General features: G+C 29.3%; 1 protein-coding gene across 2 annotated transcripts in view; it reads right to left on the bottom strand.

Moving 5' to 3' along the window:
* The window catches only part of LOC100198060 (coadhesin), a 38,080-nt gene extending 18,365 nt beyond the window's left edge, over positions 1-19,715 (bottom strand). For both annotated transcript variants that reach the window (XM_065806026.1, XM_065806025.1), the window contains exons 1-4: positions 19,548-19,715; positions 12,802-12,840; positions 2,532-2,673; positions 1,209-1,435 (exon numbers count right to left, since the gene is read on the bottom strand). In XM_065806026.1, the coding sequence (XP_065662098.1) occupies positions 1,209-1,435; positions 2,532-2,673; positions 12,802-12,840; positions 19,548-19,575 (436 nt within the window). In that variant the 5' untranslated portion in view covers positions 19,576-19,715. The remainder of the gene's footprint in view (positions 1-1,208; positions 1,436-2,531; positions 2,674-12,801; positions 12,841-19,547) is intronic.
* Between the last annotated feature and the right edge of the window lie 551 nt (positions 19,716-20,266).

The raw sequence follows: 20,266 nt of genomic DNA, 5'->3' as shown, positions 1-20,266 counted from the left end.
TAAAACAACAAAAACAAAAATAGTACTAGGCTAGCTAAATGATGCTACTTCTCAGATCCACATGTTTTACCACTAACCATACAGCCAAATGCAATGTTTTCCTCATCTTTCTCTGTAGCCATATATTGTCAAAGAACCATTGAGACATTTGGAGCAATATATTTAGGATCCAATTTAACATCTCAAAAATGTGCTACAAATAACAATGATGATGAACTATCATTTATTATCAATGTGTTTGTTGAAAATGAATATGAAAAGAAAAATGTTAAAAACCTAGTCAAATCAATCAATAATTAAAAATATCAACAACGAAAGATTTCACAAAAAAGCAACATGTATTGTCTAGATTCCTGGAGTTAGTCATAAGTTGAAAAAAGTCTTCAAAAAAGCAGAACACACATCATTATACAAACCTACTTAATATGAAGAAGATAAACACACAGATAAACACCAATAAATTTATGTCTGAAAATTTATTACTTGTAAAACATGTCTGAAAATTTATTGTGGAATATGTTGTAGAATTGAAACAAAACTAAAAATTGCATCTCATATATGCCAATATCAAATGAGTTCATATCTGGTAAAGGAAAAATTTCAACTGTAGCTGAGCATCTAAAAACTTGTCAAGGTGATTTTCAGTAAACACCTTAAAAATAGAAGTTAATAATAATGATGAGATGATGGCAGTTATATAAATGTGGTAGTAGACTGGTAGTAAAATACTAAACTTACAATCAAGAGGTTCTAGGTTCAAATACACCCTACACTTCTGGAAGTATTTTAATTACAGCGCATAGATATGTGTGTGTGTGTGTGTGTGTGTGTGTGTGTGTGTGTGTGTGTGTGTGTGTGTGTGTGTGTGTGTGTGTGTGTGTGTGTGTGTGTGAAATGTTGAAAGATATAAAATAAGCTATAAAATTTGTTAAAAGAATAGATTATGACTTAGGGTTGATGGAAAATGTTAAAACTTTTTTGTTTGAAGATATTAAAAGATATCTGTAAATTATAAGTGTAAATTAAATATTAAATAGTTTATTCTCTTGTTATATTATATATAGCATAAATATGTAACAGTATAAATAAAAAGAGTTTATATTTTTTTTTTAAATTAAATAAATTAGAAGTGATCTAAATAACTTTATAAACATGTCCATAGAATGTCTATAAAGATTTATTTAAAAGCAAAATATGATAAATATTACTTTTAATCCTGTATAAATATTCCACTAAACTAGTCCCAGCACACTCTTCAACATCTGTATCTACGCATTCTTTGTATTTTCCTGTTTTACATCCACTGACTTGAGTTCCATTTAATATTTCTTTTCCAGCATAGCATTCACCATAGAAGCGAATAGAAATGAAATTGTAATCTTTTTTTTCTAACTTGTTTTTTTCAATTGCCTTTTGGTTGCAGCGGCATAAGAGGCTAGAAAATATAATTATGTTGTGTTTTTTTAAACTGTTAAAACTAATAAAAATATTTGTTTAAACTAAATTTCAAAAATATATAAAAAAAAGAAAAAACACATAATTCATTTAAATAATTGTGTTAATAAGGTCAATATATAAAAGTTCACTACCAGAAATGAATGTGTTTTGTTGTATTCAAGCATTGTAAATTTGTATACATTTACTTTAATTTATTTTTTAAACAAAATAAGCATACTTTTTAACTAAAGACAAGGTTCTTATTTAATTTAAGTCAAATGACAAATAAATTTAATAGTGAAAATACGAAAATTTTTACAAGAAATAAAAATATACCATATTTAAAAAAATATATACCATATTTTTAAAACTATTTAAAAACATTAAAGAAAAACTTATTCCCTATTATAGACTTAACAATAATAAGAACTTAATTAAAAAATAAGTCTTTATATAGGATGTAAAACCTTTTTAATAAAACACATAACTGTTTCTTTTATTACATGATGTTAAATCTGCTTTAACTGCTGGGCTTGAGCCTCTATCCCATCTTTTTAAGGCTGCAACTCTCACTCTTTTCTATAAATACCATTACATCTACCAAATTTTAATCTTATATGACTCGCCATTTAGCTAAGTGGTTTCCTTTTATTTTAAATGTTCCTACATGCTCAAAATTAATCCAGTTTTTTCAGGGAACATATTTCCTTGACACATAAAATTAACAGTTTTTGAAACTTCTGGCAATGGTTTTCTATCTTTTTAGCTCTCCTCATTGTTTTATGTCAACTCGCAATTTAATAAGTGGTTTCTTGCAGCCTCGTCTGAATTGAATTTTCAAAAGAAAAACATCTACTTTGTTGTGAGTTCTTAAAAGAATTTAGATTAAAACCAATACACCTACCAAACCTAACAACAATGCACCTACCAACCAAAACTAACAATCTTATGTTACCAGAGTTTAACCCATGAAGGAAAATAAAAAAAAGATAAAAAATCAGCAACTGCAACATAGCTAAGCATGTGGAACTCTTTTCTGAACACAGCTAATAAAATTGTCTTAACATATTACACTTAAAGCCAAAAGAAAATACCTGTGCAAATAACTTTCATAGTTTTGCCAATCAATAGGATTCTCAGTTCCAACTCGATCATTGATCAATATGTCTTTTAGATGACATTGGGACTGCAAAAAACAACCAACTTTTTGGTAATCTCTGATACACACAGAATGTTCTAAAATTAAGTAAATTTATTTTAGTTAGAATTGAAACTGAACAACCAAATTAAGTAACTTTCAGCAAATATACATACAGAAAAGGATCCAGCATTTTTTTGATGTTTGAGAACTTCCACACATGAAGCAATATATACTTTAATACTTATGTCATATAAAGATACTTAGCAAAAAAATAAAATTTTTTTTTTTTTGTCTTTTTTTTTTTTTTAATTAAGGTTTTACAATAAATTATGTAAGCATAAACTGCCTGTCAACCTAATTATATAATACTTGACAATTACAGAGTTTGCATAACTAATAGAAAATAAAATGTGGATTAGTTGTAGAGAAGCCATTCATTTTTTAGATGATTGTCTAGAAGCAACTTAAACATTTTTAGAGATGGGTCAAATCATTATGTTTCAACCAATTGCCTGTGGGGCACCATCTCTGATTTTCCTGATTTTTTACATATTGTTATGTGCATTATGTAGATTGGTTAAATTTGAAATTTCAGACTTCCAAGTACAACGGTTCAGAAATTATAGCCTTAGAAACATGACACAGTGGCCCCCCTTAATGATATTACTAAAAGTTGGTTGCCCTCTTTCCCCCTTTGATTGATGCTATGGGGAGAGTCCAGATGGGGAGAGTCCAGACCATATACAGACCACTGATTACCTATAATAAAATATAATTTAAAGGAATAATGGTTTTATTTTGAAATTAATTTAGATATTTAGATATTAAGTACCTAAATATTTAAATTAATTTAGGGACCTTTATTTGAACCATTATGAAGGTCTCTAAAAAGTTACTGCTTTTTTTGAAATTAATTTAGATATTTAGATATTAAGTACCTAAATATTTAAATTAATTTAGGGACCTTTATTTAAACCATTATGAAGGTCTCTAAAAAGTTACTGCCCCCTTTATTTATGCCCTATCTACTATAAACCCCAGATCAAGAAGAGGACAACCAACCATACCTTTCATTTTATTAAGAAATGACTTATAATTAGTTGTACCCTTCATATAGGCCAGTTGGCATATTAGAGGGGTACTGGTTTCTAGTAATACATTCAACCGTTGATGATTGAAAAATAGGGTTACTTAAAAATCAGATAGTTGGGTCTAATGGTCTTATTTGCTGTTAATCTCAGATCAAAACAAAGTGTTAGAAAAATTTACAAGCATCTCAAAATGGCTGAAAAATGGACATTTTAGGCGAGTGGACAATTTGCTTTTAGATATATTTAAGTTCTAAACTGCAACAAGCTGCCTATATTTTGCCCATTTATTGCAGACAGTAGTAGCTAATCAGAAAACTTATCTGTAAAAACTTGTGGATGAATAGAATAATGCTACAGTTAGTTTCAATTTAGCATATTTTAGCAATTTTAGGATTTTTTCTAAAGTTTAGGAGGCCATAATTTTTTTCTAAATTAACACAAGTTAATAAAAACCACTTTTTTAAAGTGAGAACTATCCAGAAAATAGTTCTAGAAAAAATGAGACACTTGTTGAAAGTGAGAAAAATGTTATACATCTCTAAAGTAGTCTGTTTTGACCATTTGTAAATCGAGGGGGGCCACTGTGTCATGTTTCTAAGGCTATAATTTCTGAACCGTTGTACTTGGAAGTCTGAAATTTCAAATTTAACCTATCTACATAATGCACATAACAATATGTAAAAATCAGGAAAATCAGAGATGGTGCCCCACAAAGTTTTCTTTAAATTGGTTGAAATATAATGATTTGACCCAGATAACGTTGATGCAATGTATCAATGTAATGTAATGATTGGAGCCTAGTGTAATGATTAGCCTAATGTAATGATTGGAGCCTAGATCAAAAAAGCCCTAAAATTTTAGCTATGCTTGTCCCAAACATGAGTGCAAAAAATTGATAAAATACTTTTTTTTTTACTATTCTTAGCTAAATTTATCTTTAATGATAAATTTTAAATTTTATAAACAATTAGACAGGTACAAATTATGGGTGGTAGATTAATCGGTATTTCAAATTAATCGATTAACTATCAACTTTCAAAAAATTAATCGATTAGTTTTGAATTATTTTTACAAATAAATTCTTACAGTTTAAAAAAGTAATTACAACTTCTCAAAGGTGGGCACTTCCGATAAAAGTTCCGATAATCGATAATCGATAATTATCGGATTAAGAAAAAATTATCGATTATCGGACTAACCTAACTATCGGACTATCGATTATCGGACCGGCAAAGTTGAACTTCCGATAAAGCGATAATTATCGGATCAAAGAAAAATTATCGTAATAAAATTTTTTTTTAAACTATCGGACTAAATTATCGGACCGACTCAAAACTATCGGACTAAATTATCGGACAGACTCAAAACTATCTGACTTCTATTTTTTAAAATGTTCATATATTTAATATTTTGAATTTCAAAATTGGAGTATTTTTCACGAAAAAGACGACATTTAGACAGCCTTCCGCGGCATTCTTGGACAGGTGGCGCGTAATTTGAACAATTTATAATAGTAACTCCGCTCTCGCTGGGTCCTTGCTGCATTCATTTCATCGTTCTGAGTATCACCAGAAGAGTCTGAGTGTCTCTGTGCTTTTAACAGCAGTTAAGTCTGTTAAGTTAAGTTTTTTTTTTTTTTTCAGTTAAGTTTTTTTTCACCGCAATTTTCACCGCGAACGGACGTGTTTTTAAGAGCGTTTTAAAAAACTTATAATAATGGCGAAAAACTTTACACCAGCACAACTTAAAGAAATCCTTGAAAATCATGAGAATACTATGATGAAAATTTTTAATGATCGGATAGAAAAAATGGAAATTAAATTTAATAACTTAAAAGATGAAAACTTTACGTTAAAAAAAGAATTATCTGAGGTACAGAAAGCTGTTGAATTTATAAGCAAAAGCTATGATAAAATAATAATTGAACTTACAGAATTAAAAAAAACAGAGTCGAAAAAATCACCAGATATAAGTAATATTGAAAATGGAAGCAATAACATTGAAGAGAAAATAGCAGAACTAGAAGACAGAAGCCGTAGAAACAGCTTGAGATTTGTTGGGATTGAAGATAAAGCTAATGAAACTTGGGAAGAAAGTGAACAAAAAATCAAAGAATTCCTCAATACGAAGCTTCATATACAAGAAAATATTTTAATAGATAGAGCCCATCGAGTTGGAAAAGAAACAGGAAAAAACAGATCAATAGTTGTTCGATTTCAAAACTACAAAGACAAAGCCCTAGTGTTAAACAAATATACGACGATGAAGCTTTGGAACGAGCGGTTGTACGTTAACGAAGACTTTAGCGATTTTACAATAAATTTACGAAGAAAGCTTTTCAAAGAAGCGAAGGAATTGCGAGCGAAAGGTAAGTTTGCTAAAGTAACTTACAATAAATTAATTACTCTCCACCCTGCTCCACAGAGTTGCCTGGTTGGATATGTTCCTCAAGTACAACACCCCCTCCCCTCCTCCGCAGCTGTGGAGAGGCTGTTCAGTAGTGGTTCAGATATCTTGAGGCCTAAGCGGTCGAACCTGACAGCCGACAACTTTGAAAAACTTGTTTTTATCAAGGGTAACCTTCCCTTGCTTTCTTAAAATAAATTTTTTGTACGTTTTCTTTTTACAACTTTCTAAAATTTGTTGGAAAAATTACCATTCTCTTTTTTGTCGAAATTTTCTAATGCAAAAATTTTTGTTGTTATTTTTTTTATATGCTGGACAGCAATTTTTCTATATACCACCATGGCATACTGCTTTGGGTGACAAGATAAACTATAAGATGCATTTAGTTATTTATGTTTTTGATATTTTGAGATAATTATGATCGGAACATGCATTTTGGAGGTCAACATGTTAAAAAAAAACCTCAGAGGAAATTTTTTTATTCTGGAATTTTTTAACATTAATACACAAGATCTTTCAAGAGAAGAGATAATTTCATCAATTAATTTTTTTAACTAAGATTATCGGACTTAAATTATCGGACCGGTAAATCTGGGAAATTATCGGACTTAAAATTATCGGATTGGTCTTTTTTTTGAACTATCGGACTATCGATTATCGGACCGGTGAATCTGGAAAATTATCGGACTATCGATTATCGGATTAAGAAAATAAACTATCGGACTATCGATTATCGGATTAAGAAAAAGTTATCGGGTGCCCACCTTTGCAACTTCTTATGATTTTATCTTGCCTTTTTCATCAGATATGATTTAAAAAAACATAAGTTATTAACAGTATCATCATTTGAACTAGGTCTTAACTTAGTAATTAATAAACCTGCAGCACTAAAACTACTTTCTTCTTCTACAGAAGATGGTGGAAGGCTAAGCATGGCGTTGTTAACCTTTTCTAAGTAGTTTAACTTTTTCCAGTGCTTTTAAGTACTGACATATCTCATTTAATACAAGTCAAAATCTTTTGAGGGGGTAACTTACTAGTTAGTCCTTTATTTCCTACTGTTGTTGAAGTTATAATTGATATCATTTCTGCTAATTCTTCAGCTTTAGTTTATTTTCTTATTGGTTCTACATTAAAAGCAGATTTAATATCAGACTCAGGTGGTGCTTCTACTACCTCGTGTAGAAACAAACGTATGAAAACATCTTGAGCTAATTTAGCAATATAATTTTTATTTGGGTATTTTAAAAGATTACCTGGTAACTCTGAATCTGATTTAGAGTTATCTGGATTATGCAAATAGCACAGTAAACCAGCAATAGCGTAACTTCTTCTTTCAGTAATTCTCTCAGAGACTACATTTAACAGTTTTTGACCAATGTTATTTTGTTCTCTAACAAATAAGAATCTATGAAATCTGTTCTAAATATATCTACAAGAGCTTTTACAATAACATTTTTTAATTCGAAAAATTGTTTAACATACTAATTAGAGAATTCCACCTCGTTTTAGTATCTAAATAAGGTCAAAGTACTTTTCCTAAATATGATTTACAAATGTTTTAAAGGGTATTATTTTTAAGTAGAGATTTTCTAGACAGCTTTACAATTTTACAAATCTTTAATATATTAATACCATAGTCCTCATTAAATTGCATTTCATTATCAACAAAGCTGATACTTTCCTCATTAAAGCATTCTTTATTTTCATTTTCATTGTCAGGGTCGGAATAAGGTTCTTCATTTATATTTAGCTCTTCCATAATTATTTATTCTCCAGTTGTTTCTGTTGCTGAACCTTTTTTCTCATAAATAGGTACGTGACATGAAATTTTTAAATTAATCAAACACTAGATTGTTATATATCATTGGAAAGGTTTTTAATTCAGTATTTTAAAGGTGAAGGTGAAAGGTGAAAATTATCAAAATTGAACAATTCTACAAAAAGTTATGGCATTTTGAGTACCAAATTTTTGATATATAAACTTCTTGAAGAAACTGAGATCAAATTTGAGGTTTTTTTAACTTAAAACGTCATAACTTGGTCAATTCTTATCGAAATACATACAACTTGGTATTAAAAGATAGGTCTAACAAAGGGCAATATATATATGCAAAGGGTGTACAAAGGGCGCTAGAGGGGCGTCTACAAAACTCTTTATTATATTGAAAAATGTAGATTTTTTAAAAGAAAATATTATTATTTAATTGAAATTCATAATTTTTATTTGTACTTTTTAATATATTCTGCAAATGGCAGTTTAGCTCATTCAAATTCTTGCCCCAGGTTGCACAAACTTTGCTTATAGTAAGATGGTTGACTGTCTGACATTGTGTTAGATATATTTTCAATAATTGAGTTATGACATTCATCAAAGCTACTTTGGTAAAAATCTGAATAAACAAATGCCATATAATCAATTGAAGTGCATATATGACTTTAATAATCAAATGCTGTTCCTCCTGGTAACTAATCCAGAGCAAACACAAGACGATGTTAAGTTAATGCTATTAATGTGGACACTTTCTTGTGTTGTAGCACCAAACCCAAGAGTAGGATTATTATTATGCATAGACCACTCTGCTGCTTGCAAATCTGGAATATTGCAATGTTCACGAGCTCTTTGCTCAACAGTACTTCGATGAGGAATATTATTAAAAGTAACACCCATATAATACCCTATTATGCTCATAAGATATGGAATGTTACTTGTTGGTTATATTACACAACAGCATATTATAAATTATTAATCCTATTTGTAATAAATATGTTTTTTTATCTTCTGGCATAATTACATTTCTTTCTTCCTTAATCTGGAGAAAATCATTCTCCACACTAGCAATTACCCTGTTACTTGTAAAAAACAGCAGCATTATGCTTAGTCTTGAGTTGCCTTAACTTATGCTTTTCATTTATTTTTCAAAGCTTTTTTTTCAGCTCTAAAGTGACGAATCTGCTCACTGTAATTTTATTCTTTTATGTGTGTTTTTTTAGATCTGGTATTTTTGCCCTTGAAGCTTTAATTATTTTTACTTTTTGTTTAACATTTTGTCTTAGAACACGTAATTGGTTTGGCATGCTGTTTAATTCAGCTTTTAAAAATGCTAACTTGTTCCAACATTATTTGTAAGAGTTAGCTTTTTTTTTTTTATAGGGCCTAATTTCTTTCTAATTATATGTTTAGTTATGTCTCATTTGCTATAACCTGCAGATGTTGATGTTCAACTATTTAAAAAAGATAAAACATTCATTTTGGTATATGAAACATCTGAGAAGCCTGATGATAACACAATATTAGACAAACTTGATATATGGCTTAAAAAAGTTTATTGCAAAATTCATAAAAACGCTTACTGTCCTCAGCCCTGCTATAATTTCTAGACCATTTCAATGATTTATTTATGAGACTTCTAACCTGATTTTGACATGTTTCTATCTTAAAATGTCTAGTGACTAGTTGAGATGTTTTGAGAAACGAATCACTATTTTTTGTAAATAATAAAAAAATATGTCCATTTCTACAAACTGTATTACGCTCTGTATTAGACTCAATGCCTATTTGCGACAATTCAAAATTAGCAGTTAAATACTTTTTGCATTCACTATAAAATCCAAACTTTGTTTTTGGCCCCATGATAGCAGAAAAAAGTTTAATTTTTATAAATAAAATATAATATATTTAAATAATGGTAAATGTAATGACATTAAAATCCTACTCACTGCAAGTGTGCGTTATTGAAGCTTAAAAAGATATCTAATTAGAGAATAATGTTAAGGTGTCTGAGTATGTTTTTTTTTCAATGAAATTTGGCAGGTAGTAAGAAAAAAGGGTTTTAAAGGTGAGAGAATATATTAGAAAAATGAACCAGCATTCCTTCGATACATACTTGATGTCCAAACAACAACAAAATTTTACCTAATTGAAGTAGAGTTTTAAAGTGTCTGAGTATGCTTTTTTTTCAATGAAATTTGGCAGGTAGTAAGAAAAAAGGTTATTAAAGGTGAGAGAATATATTAGAAGAATGAACCAGCATTCCTTCGATATATACTTGATGTCCAAAAAACAAGCAAATTTTTAACAACAATAAATTCATTTTAAATAAAATTTTGTAAAATTCATGTAAAATTAAAGTTCCATAATTCTAGTATTCAAAAAATATCTATGTTGATACATGTTTCTGAAAAATAACAGAGCAAAACAAGTTCATACCATGCAACTTTTCAACTAACTTGAAAAAGCGTGTCACAGAATTTGGCCGAAAAAACGGCTTTGTAAAATCCGGATTTACGCGTACCTATTATAAAGAATATCACGTAACACAAGATGAATTCTATGGCAATAGCAAACTTGGTGGGTAACTTCCTTTTCTTGTCTCATTTTTTTGATGATTGATGCAACATCAGTAACACACCCAAAGATAGCATTTTGATCATTGACATGCTATAATTTATAACATGTCGATCATTGGGGGTTTTAAGTGCTTGAGCTTTCCAGCCATTTTTAATACCTTTACTATTGTCCAAAGCTGAAAAAAAAAATACAATCTACAGCTGTTAAACGAGCTAATACTACAGCTTTATTATCTGTTTTATTACAGTAGGCAGCAACACTTGGCTGTGTATTTTTTTTCTTTTCTTAAACAATTTCGATTGAAAAAATTTTATGTTTGTGCTCTAAATGATATAAGAAATTTAAAGTTGATGAATGGAATTTAATTTCAACTGAACAATGTTTGCATTCGTATAATGATTTCGCTTTGTTTTCTAATGAAAAATGCCTTCAATGAAAAATGCCGAACGCCAGAAGGACATTGTAAATGGCTTTCAGGCTTCTCTACGGCTGCATTGTATTATTTGTTTACATTTTTTTACCGGTACCAGAAAAGTGAAAAAAGTTGTTATTGTTTCTTAAAAAATGCTATTTTGTCATTATAACAACAAAGTGTTAATAAAAAAATATATAACAATGAAGCATTTTAAAGCAAAAAATAAATCGAGTAATCGTTTGTTAATTTATCAATCAACAATTAATTATTATTAATCGATTAATTGTTTACCACCTCTAGTACAAATACATACAAACAAACAAAAGGTTGATAGGCTTATTTATTATGCCCAATTATTAGCCTGATAATTATTCTCTAAGGTTAAGATTTTACAAATAGAATAATTAGGTTAATTATTCTATTTGTAAAATCATAACCTTCAATAATAATTAAAATAATAATAATAATAATAATAATAATAACAATAATGACAATAAAAATAATAACAATAAAAATAATAACAATGATAATAATAGTAGTAATATTAATAATAGAGCAATATCTAAACATTCAAAATTAATGACTTAAATAAAATTTAAGGGGGGAGGGTTGTCAAACTTTATATGGCCATAATTGGCATATATGGAATATGTTATATGGCATAGCACTAATAGATTATTGTATGAAATTAGAAACTTGTAGAAGAGCAAAAACTTAGTAGTTAAAAAAATATCAATTTGTTGCTCTCATTTTGGTGCAGGTGCAGCTCAAATTTTAAAGTTCTTTTTTTCCCAGGATCAATTATTGCAAATTTTTGCAAAGCAATCTTATTTGACATAAGTAGGGGCACCCACAGGATTTTTGGATGTTTAACAGGCAAAAACAGGATTTTTGGATGTTTAAGATATGACACTTTAATATATTGTGCTAACTCCGAACTTAACTATGTTCATGTCTATGCCAAATGAGGATTTGCAAAAAATCGCCATGATAAAGGCTTATAAACAAAAATACCTATAAAATTTTAGCATCAACCTGCCCAAAGGTTAGGAAAATGTAGTAAAGTTTTCAATTTTACTTTCTTATACTAAATATAAATTTATCAACAGGTTTTAAATTTTATTTAAAAATATTGTAAATTACAAAATTCCTAACCCCTTCCCCCCCCCCACCCCCCAAAAAAAATAAGTGTTGTGAGTTTGCATGGTCATAACTTATAACAATGCCATAACTTATAACAATGAGTATAAACATATAAATGTGTTAGAGTTTGCTCCATGTCTGAAATGTCAAATTTTTGCTTGAAAACATATGATATGTTTATTTTGGGTAAAACATAGTTCAGAATTTTAACATATTCACTTCCCCATAAGACTCTAAAGTATAGATATTTTTCAAGACTTCTAGATCGTTTTTTATAACTAAATAAGCACAATCTGGCAATCTCTTTATTCTAAAAACAAATCTTACATTATATCCCACCTTTCGATGGTATTAAATTGATATTAAATGCTTAGTCCGTTAATGTTTACTATAATTTATTTAGCATATCCCTTGGTTCAAGTATATGTTACATATGTATGAAAATATTTGATGTCAACGCATTAAACAAAGATCGTTAGTAATAAAAACAATGCCTTCTTTTTGCTCCGGCCATATTATTTATATGTTTATATTTTGTATATGATTTACTGATACCGCAAACTATAAATAAAAAAGTAATTATAAATAATGTATATACAAATAATAAAATAAATCCCCTCCCCCCCCCCCCCCCGACGCCCTAGATCTGCTTGACAAAATATTAGGATTCAAACCTTAGATCCTTATTTATAACTAATTAGAATTCTGGCTAAAAAAAAAAAGCTATTGTTAAATTTTTTTAGATTTATGAGCATAACTCTAAAAATAATTAAAGATAAATTATCAAGACCAAATAAAAAATAGAACAAAGACTCACCTGAGAAAATATTCTTTAATAACGCAAGCAGAAGCAAATCTGAGTATGTAAAAAAGAAAATATTAATAGCAAAAATTGGTAATAAACCCACTGTGTTACGCTTTAAGGTGGTACATAGGTAAATAATACTAAAAAAATCGATTTTTTAAAATTATGCTTATTTTAGTCAAAAATCATCTTAGATTCTATTTATTATAATAGCTTTCACTAAAACTCTCTGTAAAGACTTAAAAATTAGAATTTCATACAAGTAGTTTATTTAAAAATCATAGCAACGCCCTTTGCAACAACATTTCACCCTCACATTAACCTTATAAAAAGTGGTCTATCATGTCGATTCTGTTTTTATTGTACTTTATATAAATACGTGTGTATTTAAATAATAAGTGTGTATGTAGCTTTATATTAAGTAATTATATAATGACTAAATGATATCATTTCAAACCACTCATCACGAATATAGCCAGGTTGATGGTTTGGAATAAAAATATTTTTATGAATTATTTTTTATTGCTAGGCTTATCATACGTCTCGTTTTGACCGAAATTGTCCCGATTTTATGCCATTTGTCCCAGCGTCCCAACGGTTACTAACAATTACTTTCTAGGTCTGCGTTTTATCAGGAATTCAAAGTCTTATTTTGGAATCACTTTGAATGACGCTAACCGTTGACTTTATTAGCGTTTGTGTAGCTAGAGTTTCGGCTGCTGAATATTCTTCATCTATTAAAGGATCTTTTAAAAATGATCGAACCAACGAAGTTGATTTAGTTATTGCAGCTAAGAAGGCTACATTTTGTATTCACACAGCAATGCATGATTTGAGTTTCAATACTTCTGACTGTAGTTCAAAACTGATTTCAAAGTTTTTTGAACCGAAGTTTGATGCTGCAAGAACCAAATGTCAAAAAATAATTTTAAATGTTCAGGCACCTTTATCTGTAAAAGAGTTACATGATGACTTACAGAAGACACAATTTGTAAGTGCTTCTAATGACACATCAAATAGAAGAGAAGTAAAACTATCACCAGTTATTGTTAGGTACTTTTTACCTCTAGAAGGTGTCAAAGTAAAACATCTGGATTTTGAATCTGCTGATGGTGAAACATCTAAAATATTGATTGATAAGTTAATTTCAACATTGCAACTTCATGTTAATAAAAAAGCTGCTTTTTGTTGTGACAATTGCAACACAAATTTTGGTGACACTGTAAAATGAATCGGTTATTTAGTGGTTTTTTAAAAATCTACTTGATTTTTCAAAATTCGGTGACACGATTTTCGGTTTTTAAAAAATCCTATAGATTTTACACTGCATGCTCCTAGTAATTCGGTTTTTAAATATTTAGGCCGTGCGCTTTTTAGTAAATAAGAATTTTGAAAATTTTGCAAAAATGGCTAGAGTCATCGTTAACATCTTGCCAGTATAAACTATATTCTTTAACTCTAAATATTGTCTTAAAAAAATACTTATACAATTATTTTTATTATTAAAAACTTTTTGAAATTTAAAAAAAATGCTTTTAGAAACAACCTGAAACTTGGTCAACTCTGGATGTTACGTTATGGTTAAAAAATTGTGGCTTAGAAACATGCGTCGACAAGTTTACAGGTAGTTTTTTTAGAAATTTTACATTTAGCTAAAATGGCAACTTTTTTTTATTGTTCAATGAGTTGAACAATAGTATCAAGTATTTTAAAGCTGTATAGGCATTACAGTAATTACAACTTACATGACTTTAATCTGAAGATTAACTGGTGTTATTCAACATGTAATAAAAGTTTTGAAAAGCACTGTTTTTAACTGCATATAAGGAGAGTGCATGCAACTGACAATAACTCAAAACCGACAATTAGCACCTCAGTTGTAGTGGTAGATTTTGATTCGTTATCAGAAAATGCAATTCAAGATACAGATTTTCCAGGTCTATTTCTACAGACAATGTCTTGTTTAAAAAATTCTTTAGGCCTTATGTTTCTAAAATTAAAAGAAAAACATGTAGTTGCAAGCCAAACTCATGTTGATTTAGCAACTGACATAAGAGAAGTCTTTACTGTATTCTTTTTGTCATACAACAGTTTGATACAGCAATTTATTCAACAAAATGATACTGTTAATTTATTCCATATGTTAAATAAATAAATAATCTCTATGATGTATTTTCTTCTCTTATTCATGAGTATCCATTAATTAATTTTTTAAAGTCTGATTTACAAATGGTAAGTAAAAAACAGGTAAAGGTTCAGACGGAGTCACTTATATATATACCATTATGTTAGTATAAAAGATAATATGGAAAGAGTTTTGGGTATAGAAGATATATTTAAATTTTTTCACATGCATGCAAATTAAAATCCTACTGGTATTATGTATGGCTATTGTGATTGAGAAATTTACAAATGACATTCTTTTTTAACAAAACACCCTAACTTTTTTCATATTTATTTTATTGATGAATTTGAAACTGTTAACCCTTTAAATTCTAAAAAAGGAAAACAAAAACTTTGTGGTGTATATTACATTATTGGGAATTTGCATCTGCGCTATTGCTCAATAACATTTCAAATACACCTTACCATGTTGTTTAGATCTAAAATAGTGCAGTTTTTTTCTCATCATGATGTATTAAAGCCACTGGTAGATGAATTAATATCCCTAATGAGTTCTTATGTGACTGTTAATCAGGGAGAAACTAAACACAGTCTTCATGTTTGTATTGCCTCAGTATCTGCAGACAATTTAGGGGCCTACTCTCTTGCTGGTTTTAAGTGCTGTTTCAGTTTAGGTAGAATTTGTAGGTTTTGTTTAGTTGATTATAAAACTATATCTTTGAGATACACAGAAGATTCATTAAGAACTTTGTCTAATTAAAACACTCATCTGCAAGCAGTTAAAAATTGTTCTGCAAATAAGGCAATATTTGGAATAAATAAATTATGCAGCTTAAACAGATTGCCTTACTTTAATGTTATTGAGTCTTTTCCACCAGATCTATATTATGGTATTCTATAGGGAAAAGTTTCACTTGTTCTGAAATTGACAATACAAAAGTTGATTAAGCATAAGATCATAAATTTAACCCAGTTAAACAATGAAATAAAAATATTTCCATATGGATTTCATGATTCAAGAAATGTACCGATCATCTCCTGGAAAAGCTTCTGAAAATTGGTGCCTTTTTAGAACTTTTCCAATAATTATTATTGATTATCTTTCTATCCATGGTGATAGTTTTCCATCATTTTGGAAAGTCTTTTTACTGTTTCGTCAAATATCAGACATTTTATTTTCTTTCACAATTAAACATGATCGAATTACATATTTAACATATCTCATTGGAAAATTTCAATATTGACAGTCTTTTTGATGAGATGTCAAGTGCAAAAACATTTTTTACATCAAAAAAGGAAGCATGGAGCTCATTGAAAATCCAAATCAATAATTGAATAATTGAGTCCGCTTATGTTGACAAATGGATTCAATTATTCAAACACTTTCAATAAAAAGACATTGGTGTACCTAATCTGGTAAAAGTTATTAAATACCTTTAGTGTTTGCCAGGAACGTCTGGGTGCCATGTTTTTTAAAGCAAAAAAAAGGCACTACTTTTCTCCCCTCATATATCTATGGTCATTTATTTCAGCATTTTGCAATACCCCCTCCACACGCACACATCCACACACGCTCACACACACACACACACACACACACACTCCGATACCTCTTTCTAAACAAACCCCTCCCTCCCCCCCCCCCACTTCTGCCGCTGCAACTCCTTCCTGTCCCGGTTTACAGCTTCAAAATTATGGTAAACCTATTTATTGTTATCACTTTTTATTCATGTGTTCTTCTAAAAGAACAGAAAAAAGCAGATCATTTGTTCAAAAGTATTTGGGACATAAAAAATCAATAAATATACTTTCTTCAGAAGCAGCAGGATCGTCTCTAGAAGTAAACAAAACATTCACACAAATAACACCATCACTCATTATATCCGCTTTAGCATCAGCAAGAAAGCTGTATTCAGATTCATCTATTATAAAAGAAACTGAAACTGCAGATGACCTTGAATGTTATATTTTAATTAATACAGATATATTGAGAACAATTGGTGATTTGGTGGGAACCAGTTGTCAATCAAAAGTGTATCTTGCCCATGATATTGAATCTAAAAAAGAATTAACACATTTATTTGTTTTGCATTTTGTATGTAAATGATCCAAAAACTTGTATAGCACTAAAAAGATTGCCAATCCTGATTCAAGGAGAAAAACAAAAACCTTTAGTGAAAATATTAGATCAGCTGAAGCTTTTCGAGTGATTGGTAAAAGACATAGTGCCACAGAGACATTTTGTTATATCATAAATATTCCACCACCAATGAGTTTATCAACATATGACAATATTGTAGAAATGCACAGTGCTTATTTAAAAGCTTATTCTGAATCAATGTTCGTCACAGCTCTGCAACTCGTTGACAATGGTTCTGCAGGTGGTGCATCATTTAACAACTATGGGAATGTAATAAAAAATGTAACTGTTTGTGTTGACGGTACTTGGCAGCATCCTGGGTTCTCTTCATTAAATGGAGTTCTAATTTTAATTTCTAGTAATAAATGCATTGACACACAAACCTTAGCTAAAAATTGTAAGTCTTGTAAATATTGGGAGTCCAAAACAGGATCCACAGAGTACTATGAATGGTTTGTATCTTATATATGCCCAATTAATCATTTTGGTAATTCTGGAGCAATGGAATCTTTGGGAGTACTTGAAATGTTTAACCATTCTCTTTCAAAATACAATTTACGTTATATAAAGTATAGAGGTGATGGAGATAGCAAATCTTATAAAGTTATTGTAGATGCTTAGGAAGATAAAGGAGAAGTTTATGGACAAGAAGAGTTTTAAATTCAAGTCAGAGTATTTTAGCATTTATTTTTTGACTTTACATTTGTGCTTTTTAAGTAAAAATTCATCAAACTACAATCAAGGAGCATGGGGTTGAAAAAAAGTCACAACCCTAATGTTCATGCTACTGCACCTACGCCTATTTAAGTCTGTCAATATATTTACACTCCATATTGCCAATCTCTATTTAGGTCAGTATACTTCACTGTGACTACATCTAAATCAGTCAATTCATGTATGCATTTTTTTTATTTATTTTGTTATTTTGGTGTCCCAAGAAGACCTAACGGTCTTGTCACAGAGCACCACGGAACTGCATTTAACTAGGAGGTTCACGCCTCCTTCCTTACCGTGACACGAATATATGTCCAGAGTTCGTTTCGAACCAGGATCTCCTGCTTCTTAAGCAAGCGATTTAACCACTGCGCCACGGCTACACATTGTTTCATAAAATAAGTGCATCAGTGCACTTATTCTATGAAACTTTGAAAGATGAAAATGGTAATAAATATAACTATAAATAAACAATAACAATAGTTAAAAGCATAAAGCTACTTAGAAATTAAACATTAAAATTAAAAGTAAAAAATCTCCCCAATCAGGATTCGAACCCGCAACCCTGACAGTCGCGACTCAAAAGATTTTAACACCCATTGTACTACATTAATATGTTGATGATATGAAAAATTAAAGTATATAAACATTTTTTGCGTACAAGTAAGAATTCTATTATGTAAATGTTATTTGTACGCGCGTTCAAATATCGACTTCGTTTAAAAAAAGCAAAAATAATCTTATTATTTTTGCTAAAAAATTTGATTAGAAAACGTGTGTATGAATATTGTGCATGTCGGGAGAATAGCCATTTTACTTTGGGATCCAGTGTTGGAACAATAACCACGGCCATATAATAGGCTCCTTCCGAGTCCGAGTTTATTTTGTAAAATTTTATTGTTTGCTTTTTTTAATTGTTCTTTAACTATATATTTTTTAAGTAACTTCTCAGGTATCTTTAAACTCTATCCCTGAACCGTGCTCTTTCTCATCTATAATAATGAGCTCCCTGATAATCTTACCACTAAAGTGATCGAACCATAATTAAATAAACACAGTAATGTAAATGGTTAAACACAGTATATGTAAATGATTAAACACGCTAAATGTATATTTATTGTGTTTAACAATTAAATAAGTCTTTCTATAAACCTTTTAAACCTATAAACGTTTCAATATTATTTTATATAGAATACTTTTAAAATATTTAGGTTCTTATAACTACACATTTTTTTTAGGCTACATCCAAAAACGCATTGTAAATGTGATTTGCTATAGCAACCTAATCTTGAGCCACTATTCTATCCTTTGTAGGTTTTAGCTTTTCTTCTTTCCAAAAAATATTGCCACAGTTGCTGTTTATACGCGTTCACGCGTACGCGCTAACACGTGACGCAGTGGTTAGAGTTATTAAGAAGTTTAAGGTTTTAAGCCTGGTCTAGGCATATATGCAAATTGGTTAAAAAAGGCAGCATGGAACTACGCATTAACTTTTTGAATATTATTAGCTGGGGTTTTTTGTGAGATGTTTTGATGTGAGTTAATTCTAATGCTTTTTAAACACTTTTAAAATATATTTTACGTAATCGGTAAGAATATGATTAGCTCCCATCATTCTAAAAACTCAATTACATAATTTTGACCTAAGAAACGCTTTGGAGCTTAAACAATACTGTTGCAGCTAAACAACATGCGACAAACAACAACACGTACTATTTTATAAAAAATAGCAACAAGTAAGCAGTTTAAAATTTTTTAAATCACAAAAAAAATAACTTACAGTGTTTTATATTAAAGATAAATATCATTTCCTACTGTAGATGTTTGAATATAAAACCTTACAACAATAAAAAGGTATCGCCAAAATGAAATTGGTAAGGGTGCAACACCTTTTTAAAAACGTAGTACAATTGATGTATTGACGTAACTTATTGTTTTATACACCAATGTTAAACATTTTGTTAATTACAATGTAGTGCATTGAAATTAAAAGAAACAATTCACTTCATTCTCCTCAGATCTTAAGCATTTTTTAAATCATTTAAGTTGTTGTTATGGTTTTTCTATGCAAACGTAGTTAACAATTAGTTGCAAGTTTTAGTAATTTATTAATATTTTTCTATTTTAATATAGTATTATAATATTGTTAATAGTTTAGTAAACTTACTAATCTAATTAAGCAATTATTTTTTTTATGTAGTTAAAGCAATTTTAACATGCAAAAATCAAAACTAAAGTTCTGTTTTTACGATAGCCGTTGAATTTGAATCTATCTAATTTAAAGAGTTTTTTTTCCACAATTTTTTTTTTCCACATTTTTTTTTTCGATGTTTGCACTTTTTTATTGCTATTATTATAGTAAGACTTTAATTAACCCTAAACTTCTATAATTAATAATAAGAAAACAATCTTTAATCACAACATATTGTTTTACCACAAACTTTCTTTCAAAATTTTAGAACTTTATGCATTTAGAAATAAAAGTATTAAACAAACTAT

This window comes from Hydra vulgaris, chromosome 09 (genome assembly GCF_038396675.1).
Source record: "Hydra vulgaris chromosome 09, alternate assembly HydraT2T_AEP".
In the NCBI taxonomy this organism is placed as follows: Eukaryota; Metazoa; Cnidaria; class Hydrozoa; order Anthoathecata; family Hydridae; genus Hydra; species Hydra vulgaris.
This window is presented reverse-complemented; position numbering and strand designations above follow the sequence as displayed.